Source organism: Bidens hawaiensis, unplaced genomic scaffold (genome assembly GCF_021521415.1).
Source record: "Bidens hawaiensis isolate Kalapana, Puna unplaced genomic scaffold, B.hawaiensis_p1.1 tig00009543_1, whole genome shotgun sequence".
NCBI lineage: Eukaryota > Viridiplantae > Streptophyta > Magnoliopsida > Asterales > Asteraceae > Bidens > Bidens hawaiensis.
In genome coordinates this window covers 385,313-397,730 of record NW_027491711.1, presented here as the reverse complement: position 1 = coordinate 397,730, position 12,418 = coordinate 385,313, and the positions used below count along the sequence as shown (strand labels likewise).

Sequence of the window (12,418 nt, the reverse complement as noted above, 5' to 3'; positions counted from 1 at the left end):
ACCACTCCATACGCTCTTATTTCGTAGTCGTTTATTTCATACTCGAGTAAACCACTCTTATTTCGTAGTCGATTATCATGGCCTCCCAAAGTGCTGCTTCATCCGTCAACATGGGTGCCTCGAACACGGGAGAAACGGTCGTTCGGGTCATCCCCACGAAACGAAACCATGATGTTTGGCAACATTTCGACCTATGCGAAATGTCTAACGGTAGCCAAAAAGCTCGATGCAAACATTGTTTGAAGTTTTATGGCAAAGATGCAAACTCCACTTTAAAAGCGCATGTAAAAAGGCCCTTTTGCAAGGCCTTGAAGGACGAATCGGGAAGTAGTTCGCAGCCGGATATGACGAATCAAGGAGCGGTGTTTACGTACGACGTTGAAGCGGCACGTCAACAGTTTTCAAACTTTGTGATTCAACAAACACTTCATTTCAACCACTTCGACAACCCTCAATTCACGGAGATGATGCAAAACTATGTTCAACCACGCTACCAACACGTAAGTCGTTCGACCCTTATAAGAGATTGTCTTAAAGCATGGAAAAACGCTAAATCCGAACTAATTTCATACTTTTCAAACTTACAAACTGGTGTAAACTTAACAACGGATGTGTGGTCGGTACCTCATGGTTCGCCCGACTCATACATTTGTGTGACGGCTCATTGGGTTGACCCCGAGTCGTGGCAAATGATGAAACGAACCGTTGCGTTTCAATTGTTTGATTACCCGCACACGGGTAGAAATATTTTTCAAATCTTTGATAAAGTCATTCGACAATACAAGATTGAACATAAAATCTTTTCAATTTCGTTTGATAACGCGTCCAACAATACGGCCGCGGTTGGCCATTTAAAATTAAAGTATAAACCTATTTGTGATGGAGCGTTTTTTCATAGCCGATGCATTGCACATATTATCAACTTGGCCGTGCAAGATGGGTTAAACGTGATCGAAACGCAAAGAAACAATTTTAAAATAATGTTACGAAATGTTTTTAGCAACAATAAAACATTTTCAAGATACAAAAAATTTTGTGTAGAAGCTAATTGTCAATGGTTGGGGCCAAATTGGGATTGTCCAACAAGATGGAACTCGACTTGTAATATGTTTGAGAAAGCCATCCAACAAAAAGAATCATTAATTGCGTTTCATCAGATTTTGTCAAGTAGGGGTAAATGTGCACCGTACGATCCTAGAAACTGGTTATTGATTGAGATCGTTACGGAGGTCCTTCAAATTTTTAAATCTTGCACAACTAGTTTATCCGGGGTTTACTATCAAACAAGCCCCATTGCTTTACCAAAAATTGCTGTCATGTGCACAAAGTTGAGTTCATTGTAGGGGTGCACCTTATTTTGATATGGGTGTAAAAATGAAAGAAAAATTTAGAAAATATTTTCAAGAACTACCCGCTGTTTTGACATGTGCTGCTGCGTTAAACCTTTGCATCAATGTTGGTGGTGTTGAAGCTTTAATATAAAAAATTTGTGATGAGCTAGGGTTAAACGACGATCAAAACCCCTATTATAGCCAAACTTTAAAGAATGCTTTCAACACCCCCTTGTCAAACATGTATGATGTCTACCTTACAAAATACGGGTCGTCTTCCCAAATTCATGACTCGTTAAGAGCTGTTGCCCAATCCCAATCCCAAACCGACCTTGAAATGGGGATGTACTACATGATTTGGGAAGACGCCGGTAAACGTCAAAAGGTAAACACCCCAAGCAGTGAACTTGGAAGGTATGGTGGTACCAACTTTGTGAAACACATGACTCCGAATGAATTTAGAAGTCTTGATTTGCTGGCTTGGTGGAGAGGTAAGGAGGATGAGTTTCCGATCCTCGCCGCCATGGCCAAAGATTTACTAACGGTCCAAGCTTCCACGGTAGCTTCGGAGTCTGCTTTTTCTGTTTCTGGCAGGGTTATATCGATTAGGAGGACTCGACTCACTGCACCAGCTATAGAGATGTCGATTTGCTACAAGGATTACTTGGACTCTTTAGATAGGGCACAACATCAACGCTCACTCGAGGGGGAAATGGAGTATGAAGCGGGCTTGTATGAAGACGAGGTCAATGAAGGACACACCCAACCAATGACCGATGAAGAAGCCGCGTACGACGATTACCTAAGAAATAGCTCGGGATCGGGTAGCGAAGAAAATTAGTTAAAGAAACAGCAAACATGGAGGCAAATCATGAGTAAGAAACAGCAAGTTGTTCATGTAATCGTGTCTAAGCATTCTTTTTCCTAATATGTGCTCTTATTTACTTGTTGATTTGGATTTTTCTAATTTAGTTAAAGAAACAGCAAACATGGAGGCAAATCATGAACAAACTGCGATTGGGAACAACAGGAGCATCTGCTAGTTCACGATTTAATGTTTGTATTTTTGAGTTAAATCATGAACAACAGTTCTTGGCAGAGATTTCTTCAGTGTTAATGATTTAATGTTTGTATTTTTGAGTTACGAATATGCGATAACGATTTAATGTTTGTATTTTTAATGTAAAAACTATAAATGAAAGTTATGTGTTTTTAATCTTTGGTTTGTTGAAAACACATTCACCAACACACACTCATACTCATCTTCCAAGCAAAGAACCCTAACAACGAAAGCAAAGAATGGCTTCGGTCAGTCCGTTTTGCCTTGTAGTTACCGTTTTGCCTTGTAGTTACCGGTTTGTTTATACTGTGAAAAAATAATGGTCTTCATTAAGTACAAAATATAAAAAACAAATATTCGTATTTGAAACCGCGAAATTTAAAAAAAAAAAAAAACCGGTTAATAAAAAAACCGGTTTATTAACCGGTTCTAACCGGTTTCTAAACCGGTCCTAACCGGTTAGACCGGTTAGGGTTTTGACAGCAAAAAACCGGTTATTAACCGGTCCGGTTATTAACCGAACCGGTTTTTTTTCCGGGCTAAAAAAAACCGGTCCGGTTAATAACCGAACCGGTTTTTTTAAAAAAACCGGTTTGTGCACCTCTATTTATGAGATGACACGTTGAAGGTGTCATTTACGAGAACGAAATTACTGATCACGTGATCCTCACGTGGCTGTAGGTGTTGACTGTAACAGGTTCATCTTTGGTGGCGGACCTCACGGTGCGTTTCTTTGCCTCCAAATAATGGTTTAATTGAGTTAAAATAAACAAGTATATATAAATGGGCACAACCACGTTCGTTTTTTAGATTTTGGGTGCCCCTAAATTCCAATATGACTCTTCCAAAGATTTAACGATAATTTTGATAATGATAAATAAAACAAAGTTAGATGGGACCAAGATAGTGATTTAAATTGTGATAAAATAAATAAAAGGAAAATTGGAAATAAATAATCTCATCTTTTGTGTATTAGCCGATAATAATCTCACCTTTAAAAATCAATAGTAACGGTCCCACCTTTTAACTATTTTTGTCTCAGTGGTCCTTTGTTAAAATATACTTAACGTCGTTATGTTTTTTCACTAGTTTCAAACCGATGTTTTAGGGCTTTTGATCGGAAGAACGATATGAGTCGACTGATGTAAAACTTATCTTGAAACGGTGATTCAATGGCTTAATTTTTGTTAATTGGAAATTCAAGCACCCGAATTGAAACATTATTTTGTCGTTTAGATCACCATTTCGAGATAAGTTTTATATTGGTCGACTCGTATAATTTTTCCGATCAAAAGCCCTAAAACATCGGTTTAAAACTAGGGAAAAAACATAACGACGTTAAGTATTTTTTAACGGAGGACCAATGAAACAAAAGTAGTTAAAAGGTGAGACCGTTGATTAGTGATTTTTAAAGATGAGAATATTATCGGCCAATACACAAAATATGAGATTATTTATTTCCAATTTTCCTAAATAAAAGCATGAAAAAAAGGACTCAATAATGTTTAATATGATGAAAAGTTAATATAAAGAACATTTATCACAAAGCATGAACCATGAAAAACATAACGTAAACCAGAACAAATATTAAAATAGGTTGTAACATGTTTTAGAAACAAAAAGCCGAATTAATAGAATTGAATAGGCTGCTATGGAAAGTGAGGAATGAAACAACATTCTCCAATAAAGAAATCTCGGCTTTTAAGGTAATAGAGGATCTATAATTGTTGGGTTTTTCTTTAAATGAAAAATAGATTCAAGTATAAAGCTTTGAATTAGAAAGATTGGTTTAGCTTTTCATTTTACTTTCCTCTTGTAATTTTTTTTGGCGTCTAGCTCATGGCTAGTTCGCCGGTGCTTTGAAATTTACCGTTCTATAAAAAAAAGGAAGAAAGAAAAGAAAATAGGTTGCTACGGGTGTTGGAATGTTGTTAATCGTTAGGCTGTATCGATGGGATGGATTGAGCCATGGAGGAACCTGGTCGTAGTCATACAACTGGATTCTTCCAGGTGGGCCCAATCGGCCCATCACGTTCTCACCAAAGATGGCCACCGACAATATAACCTTCTAGCGTCTTCTCGTATTACACCTGTCATTACACATACAACCTATGGGATTTAGAATTAACCACGTAAAAACAAGCTGAAGGTGCGCTATATTATTCAATTTTAGCAACATAAAATCATTAAGGTTTCTACCCCATTATTCAATCACGTTTGTTTTTCTAATAAAATAACAAAAGAATATGCCACACTTCCAAATTTATAAACCTATATAACTGAAAACTCTTACAAGTAGTAACAACTACCATTCTTCATGATTAAAAAGATATTTTCCTTAATTTGATTACAAGTTTAACACAGGTCACTCTTTTGTTCTTTTCCGTAGAATTTCGTTTTAGTAATTGTAAATGAGTTGTTGCAAAATAAAAAACTACACTGAAAAAAAAAGTTAGTGTACCATATTTAATTTATAATAGTTATACAAATAAACCAACGAGCATGTTCGATACCGAACGGCTAATAAGACCAACCAATATATTAGACTCAAATCATTGTAAGCCCAATTAGGACAAGCCTATGTTGAGATTAGGAATTTAGGGTTAGTTCCACATGATCCTATAAATAGGTGGCTCTTACTTTTACAAGAAAATATATGATGTAATGAAAATCTGATTCTTCCACGCGTGGTGAAAAATTACTGGTTTGATTGCCCCTTTTTTATACTTGTTGAGTTCTAAAACTCTTTTGGTGTGTATATTACTAGGATTACCAATTTCTAACCTGAGCCCGACTCATTGTCTTCTCTAGTGTAATTTTATGAGTGCATATGTTGTGTTGATCGATTAAGAGTTTAAGACCATAATCCTTTTGTTTTTGTTCCGTCTTATTCATCACTTTTTGATTGTTCATCCATTTTGTTTAGGTTTAGACCATTTTCTTCAACAACTTCCTGGTGTGTAAGGTTAGATTCGATGTTTTCCTTGTACTCTTTGTGATTTTCTTTAAACGGATACTCAAAAGTTTCTTACACGTTTTTGGATTCATAATTTTCCCAATGCATCTATATACCTCAAAACATTTTGAAATTTTCATTAGACAAAGAATAAATTATTCCTAAGGCCTTAATCTGAAAACAGTAATGTATTATTGGGTCGGGCTTACAATGAATGGTGAAAGAATCTATATAATAATGTGTAGTTTGTCAACGGTGTAAGAGCGGATGCATGAAACCTGCATGCTTGTTGCATGTTGGCACAGATTAACCCACACAAATCGAGTTCTAGCAATATGAACAGGAACAGGAACAGTTCAGTAGTAGTAAAAACAACTCTATTTTATTAAAAAACTTTCAAAATTCAATACATAAAATGATAAAATAAAAACCTTAACTAAGCTCAAATACTACTTCAACCTATTAGTTAAACCAATTTATAATTAAATTAGCCACCGAAGGCTTTGGCCTGGTGGTATTGGTGTCCCTCTGTATCCTGACGGATGCGGGTTTGATCCTCACAGGGAGGTATTAGATGGATTTAATAGGTTTAGTTTAGGAGCAGGTGAATCTAATAAATTATCTAACAAACCTGTTAAAACTCAAACTCCTAATATTTATAACTTCAAACAATTGATTAACAAAACATATAGACCCAAACAACATAACCATCTTATTGTTCCATCCTTACGAACCCGTTTTACATGTGGACAATTAGGATTAAACCTCCATTGCAGCTCTAATCAAACCTTACCAACCCGTTTTACATGTGAACAATTAGGATTAACCTTCATTGTAGCTCTAATCAAATCTTGACCAAAGTTTCAACGGATCATATTGAGGGTTGCATCTTTCCGATGGTTTACTTGATCGGTTCAAATGCACTTTAGTTCATGTTAACTACTTAGTAAATATGTCAACTTGGTTATTTGATATAAGCAATTGCTTTGATCTCCCAAACACTCTTTTGTTCCTTCAGTCCTATTTTCTTTATTCCCCCATATAAGTAATTCCATTATCCATTAAACCATGCAATTTTGATGTAACTGAACATACTGAAATCTAGATAACATTATAAACACTCATAAAACATGTTTATGTGAATCCATCTCCCCAGTTTGCCATAAGATTACCCGTGTAGATGGGGTTGATAAGACTAATATTAGATGAGATCAGCAAATATCTTGTCCTTGAAACAAGACTTATTTAATTAAATATCAAATTTATCCGCTCTATATGAAAAGATTTAGCATACAAAGATAAAACACGACTCATAAGTAATACCATAAGCATCTATTGCTTTTTCAATAACAAAGGCCCAACATTATCTCCAGTAGCTTTATTGTGCTTCACATGGCTACCATCACATAGTGGGAAAGTACCAGACCTCCAACACCTACACAATCAAAAGCCAAAATCAAAATAGTTAGCTTTCTACAATTCTAGGGTTTTTACATAATTAGATAATGACGAATAGGGATGAATTTTTTTTAACCGAATATACAGTAGCACCCAAACACAATCATTACCTGTACCGGTACTTGATTGTGCCATTCTGTACCAGTCATGTGATGTTTTCAGTATCAGTACCATTCTGTTTTAGTATTATTCATTATATTTATACCAATTCCAATCTTTACTCAACCGAAAAATACGGTAGGATATTCTTTTATGGCTTTAATCGTTCTCGGAATCAATACATTACCGATCTCATCCCTAAGCAAGCAGAAGGTACCGTATTGTACCCAGTGGCGAAGCTTGGACCAAGACACCGGGGGCGGACTTGATGTATACAGAAATTCACAAAGGATGGGGGCTGGACTCAAATTTTCGGCCGAAAATGACTAAATTTACGGTGAAACCCTAGTCGGAATTCATAGCGATTATATACTTCGTAATTTGTATATAAGAGCAATCATCGAGTTCATATTTTACTTCGGTATTGGTATATGTGTTATGGGTACGTTACCTGCAATAAGCAGTGAGTGGTTTGGCCAGTTCGGTAACGACGACGGAATCAACGACTTTGTCTTCGGTCTTTCTGATTTCAGGGTTGATAGCGCCGGCTTCTGCTCTCACCGCCACCATCCGCCGTGTGAGGGACTTGGGTGGTGATGATAAGCCGAAAGGAAGCCCAACTGAAACCATGCTAGCCATTGATCGACTCTGTATTTGCAATTAGTTGGTTTTATCGGTGAAGTGGATAGTGAACGTGTGGAGAACACGGTCTATGTATGGAAAATATACAGGTGGTCAGGTGGATGTGGATCTTTGCTCCACCACACGATTTCATATGGGCCTTTGTAAGATTATCTATAAAATGGGAAATAAAGTTATTGGGCTTTAAAGTTACAACAGCTGGTTTATGCATTTTCATTCACTCTGAAATAATTCCAAATACAAGAAAAATACTAGAATAAAATTTATGCAAGGCGGATTTAAAACAAAAGTGAAGGCCTAGTTTGGGCTAACATAACTGACATAAAATGACGACATAAAGACATAAACCGTAACAAGAAAATTAATATTATTTCATAATATTATATTTTTATTTGTCAGTTATGTTTTTGTGATTTCGTTTTGTGTCACTTGCGTTTAAACTGGTTTCTAAACCGGTTCCTAACCCAAGCCACTCGAACCAATTCTAAACCAGCGGTTTGCCTCCAAATCTTTTGGTTCAAAAACGGTTTCATTATGGGTTCCATATTGATTTCACTACTGGCGTGGCATCTCTATTCATGGTTTGACGATTCAAACTCAAAATTTTCTCTCCATGCATATTCCAACACGGCTGGTGCCTTGATCAAAGTTCAAGGGCATTGTACACACCGTATTCCTTTGCATTTTGCACTTTCAGTCAGAATAAATATGTTTTCGAACCTTCTTTGATTTTCTTACACATGTTCATTTTATATTTTGTTTCATAAAGATCAAATTATTATAGCTTTTACTAAAGCCAAATTACACTCTCTTACTCTTCATTAATCACAACTGATTATTTATTTTTATTTATTCATCATCACAAAATCATCTCCAAAACACACCTGCACATACTCCTTTAAATCATTCAACCTCAATTAATATACATACCAATCTATATCATCATTCATGAACACCACCCACCGATTCAAAAAGAATAAAACTGAAACAGGGATACAAATCATCATTTGGTACAATTTAACAAAGCTTTAGCATTATCAAACCTCCATATATAATTCAAACCAACTAATAGCTCAGTTATAGCATCCTCAGTCTTCTGTTGATCAGCAAAGAACAATGTTTGCAAAAGAAGGACACCCGTTTTCGGCATCAAATTCTGATGTTCATAGCTTCTTTCATTCTGCCATCTCAACATATTATGAGCCAATGGTGACAACCACCCCAATATCTTCCCCAAAGCCTCCCTCCACTCACCTGCAAGAACCGGATCACTCGTGGTAAACCCGATCCCTCTCAACCGGCCCCTTAACGAAGCCCGTATGCTATTCGGTAACATGTTATAAACATCATCCCGAGCATCAACACCTAGCAGTTGAGGCGATCGTATCATCTTCTCGGTTACAATAATCAAATTGGCATAATGTAAAGCGAGAGCAGCGGATCCTAAACACGTCGATGACGGTTTTAGTATCTTTGAACTCGTCTCGAAAAACCCGTGTGAAAGATTGTTGCTTTCTTCATGTTTTGAGGTTCGGGTGGTTCGGGCTAACGGGCCCGATACAAAGTTTAAAGAACTCGAGTCTTGATCGGATGGGTAGACCATCGCGGATGCAGAAAGGCTTCTCGAGAGAGGTTGAAGAAACACTAACCGGACCCCGGACAGATTACTGGTAACCTGGGGGTTGGATAGCTGTTTCCCACGAGGGGTTAGACCCTTTGAAGATGGTTCTTCTGATAACCTGCAAAACAGACACCGTGAGCTCGTCACTGAGAAGGGGGGGGGGGGGGGTTCCTCCTTGTGACCACCCTCCGGCGTGAGAATCAGACTAGATTGCTCTTCAAATATAAAAGTATATTAAGAGATTGCTAGAGCAGATATCAGGTATAATATGATGATAATGTGATGAGATATGATAAGATGAGATGGTCATACCATTTGTGGTATTTATAGCCGAAGGTAGGTTTCCAAGGAGGTATGGCCGGCTGCAACAGTGTTCCTGTTCCACCAACAGTAGCCTACGCACGTGCCCTGCTGGTAGTTGGTGGGTAGGTAGCGGCTGACAGCGACCAGGCCTGCTGTATACTATTCCTTTTCCACCAACTGTCAGCTACGCACGTGGTATGACAAGAGTTGGTGAGTAGGCAGCGGCTAATAGTGACATACAGTGTAGGAGCATGCTGCTCGCCATACTGTTGTCTATAAGCTGTCGTATCTTTAGTCAGATCTTTTTCCCATACCTCGTCAGGTACAGTACAGAAGATCTTCCTGTATCGTACGGACTGGCTTATTTGGGCGGGAGTATTCCCCCTCCCGCCCTTGTGCAAGATTGTTCCCGGCTTCGCTCATTCCTTCAGGTGACACTGAACGATTGAGAGCTAAGTGCCTTGTGCGTGTAGCCTTGCTGCGCGGGTGGCCTTCCCTAATGGCTTGTATCCGAGGCTGCGGGGACAGGCGGAGTCCTTCACCATTGGGAGGCATTTCCTGCGGGACCAGCTTGCGTACTGCGCGTAAGGACGTCACGTCTCTGAGCATGGTTGGTCCTGCGGATCCAGTTGGTTTCTGCGCAGACGTCCCTGTTTGAGGTGAGTCTTGCGGGTCCAACTGGGCTCTGCTGGGACCTACCTCTTCAAGTCCCCCCAGTCCAATGTTCTTTTCATGCGTGTTTAATAAAGTGAGGTGAACTTTTGGACTTAATCAAAGGGTTTTGAAAAGGGTTTTTTAAGGTTTTCCATGGGGATTCTTCCCGCGGAAGTCCTTGTCACTTGCAGAAATTCCCGAGTTTCCTGCTTGGTCTTTGGGTATGATGCGGGTAGGTCTGTAACCTCCTCGCAAGTCAGGAGCGTTGAGTCCCACTTGTGTGGACTCTCCATGAGGTTTTGGTAGTTTTGAACATAGTGATCAATTATGTTAAAACCACCAATTCCATCCTGGAGCTTCAAACAACGTAGTTCTCGACGTTCCCGCTATGCGGGGATGTTATTTCCGTTTCCGCAAGCATTGCCCAGAAGATCCTTCTTGGTTTCAATTCCCAGCGGAGCGCTAGGTATGTGAAGGGTTTTGCCTTAACACTGTACCAGCGCTCGTCTTACGGTTACTTTACTTCCAAGGTATTCCTGGCGTCAATTCCCTGCGGGTGCTAGGTATGTGAAGGGTTTTGCCTTTACACTGTACCCGCACCCGTCTTATAGTTACTTGGTTGCCGAGGAATATTTGGCTTCAATTCCATGCGGGTGTTAGGTATGTGAAGGGTTTTGCCTTTACACTGTACCCGCATCCGTCTTACGGTTACTTGTTCGCCAAAGTTTACTTGGCTTCAATTCCCTGCGGGTGCTAGGTATGTGAAGGGTTTTGCCTTTACACTGTACCCGCATCCGTCTTACAGTTACTTGTTTGCCAAGGTTTTACTTGGCTTCAATTCCCTGCGGGTGCTAGGTATGTGAAGGGTTTTGCCTTTACACTGTACCCGCATCCGTCTTACGGTTACCTGTTTGCCAAGGTAAGGGGTATTTTCCCGCTTACTTTTTAATATTTTCAAAATTTGAATTTTGAAATTCGAAGGGTTGGTGGAAAGATGGGAACAGTCCAAACCTCTGAAACGTCGTGCGACGGTTTCTTCTGACTGTGTCAGGACGTGCAGGAAGTTATGGTGACGTGACAGTACATGGTCATTCCAGACGCTTTTCAGGCGCGTGGGCGTGATTTTCGGGCGCGTGGCCGCGAAATTACTGGCACACATTCAACAGCTGTTTCCAGCTTGCTTTTTGCCACGTGTCATAGTTTCATTGCACCTTCGATTTCTCTCTCCTCCGCATTAAATTCACCGCATTAATTGCGATTACTATATAAAGGGGGAGAGGGTTCTTTGTAATCCACACTTTCACCCTTCTCTTCTTCTTCTTAGCGATTTCCGGCAAATACTCCCCTTTTCAGGCAAGCATTTTCCCGAAATCGTTTTCTTCTTCCACTGCAATATGTCTTCTCATGATGCTGAAGCTGTAGCCGACGATAGGAGTACTGCTGGCGAGTGCCAGTGTGCTCTACCCGTCGATCAGTACCAGTACATCGTCAGGAAGTTCATGCTTGAGTCTCTTGAGCCTGAGTTTCCTGAACCCCACCAGACTGTGTACGATGCCCCCAGTGGCAAGATCGGGGTATATGCTGCATTCTTTGTTTATGGGAACCTTAGGTTTCCATTGACAAAGTTTGTGTACCGTGTCCTGGAGAGGCACGGTGTGCACCTAACCGAGTTGCATCCAATGGCGATTGCCAAGATCCGGCACTTCGAGTGGGTGTGCCGGATTCTGGGTATTGAGCCCTATGTGGACCGCCTGATGACCTTCTATACTTGGAGGTGCATCCAGGGGTGGTACACCCTTACAACCCGTATTAAGGGTTTGAAGATCTGCGTGACCGAGCGCAGTCTCCGATCGTGGAAGCGGGAGTTCTTCTACGTTTCTGCCCGCGCCATCCCCATTGCCATGAAGTTTAAGAAGGGGCAAGCGCTTCCGAGCCTTCATGCTTCCAGCTACCAGGAGGCGGAATGGTTCGCGAAGATATCCCGGGTCCAATATCCGGTTTACCGGTTTGCGGAGTCCGGGATGGTGATGCTGGGGATGAGTCGGGTATGGAAGGATGCGTCCCGGTTTCCCATCCTTCTCGAATACGGTTTGAACTCTATTCCTTATGGTATGTCTTGTCTTTCTTGCTGATATGAGTCTGTCTTCTAACTGTTTCTTTTATTTCAGAGGGGAACGATTTGGAGTCGCTCCTGTACCCGCGGGAAGCTGACGGTCCCGTGCGGGTGGGCACTCGTGCTCTAGACGAGAACGAGTTGCCCATCCTGGAGCAAACGGCGGATCGGTTTGTGGAGG

General features: G+C 40.1%; 1 protein-coding gene across 1 annotated transcript; it reads right to left on the bottom strand.

Annotated features, from left to right (window-relative positions):
- Nucleotides 1-6,594: 6,594 nt before the first annotated feature.
- On the bottom strand, nucleotides 6,595-7,568 carry LOC143532802 (CDGSH iron-sulfur domain-containing protein NEET-like). Its single transcript, XM_077027746.1, has 2 exons — nucleotides 7,356-7,568; nucleotides 6,595-6,782 (listed from the first exon to the last, which is right to left on the bottom strand). Exons 1-2 carry the CDS (start codon nucleotides 7,541-7,543, stop codon nucleotides 6,680-6,682), a joined length of 291 nt encoding a protein of 96 aa, XP_076883861.1. The 5' UTR covers nucleotides 7,544-7,568; the 3' UTR covers nucleotides 6,595-6,679.
- Between the last annotated feature and the right edge of the window lie 4,850 nt (nucleotides 7,569-12,418).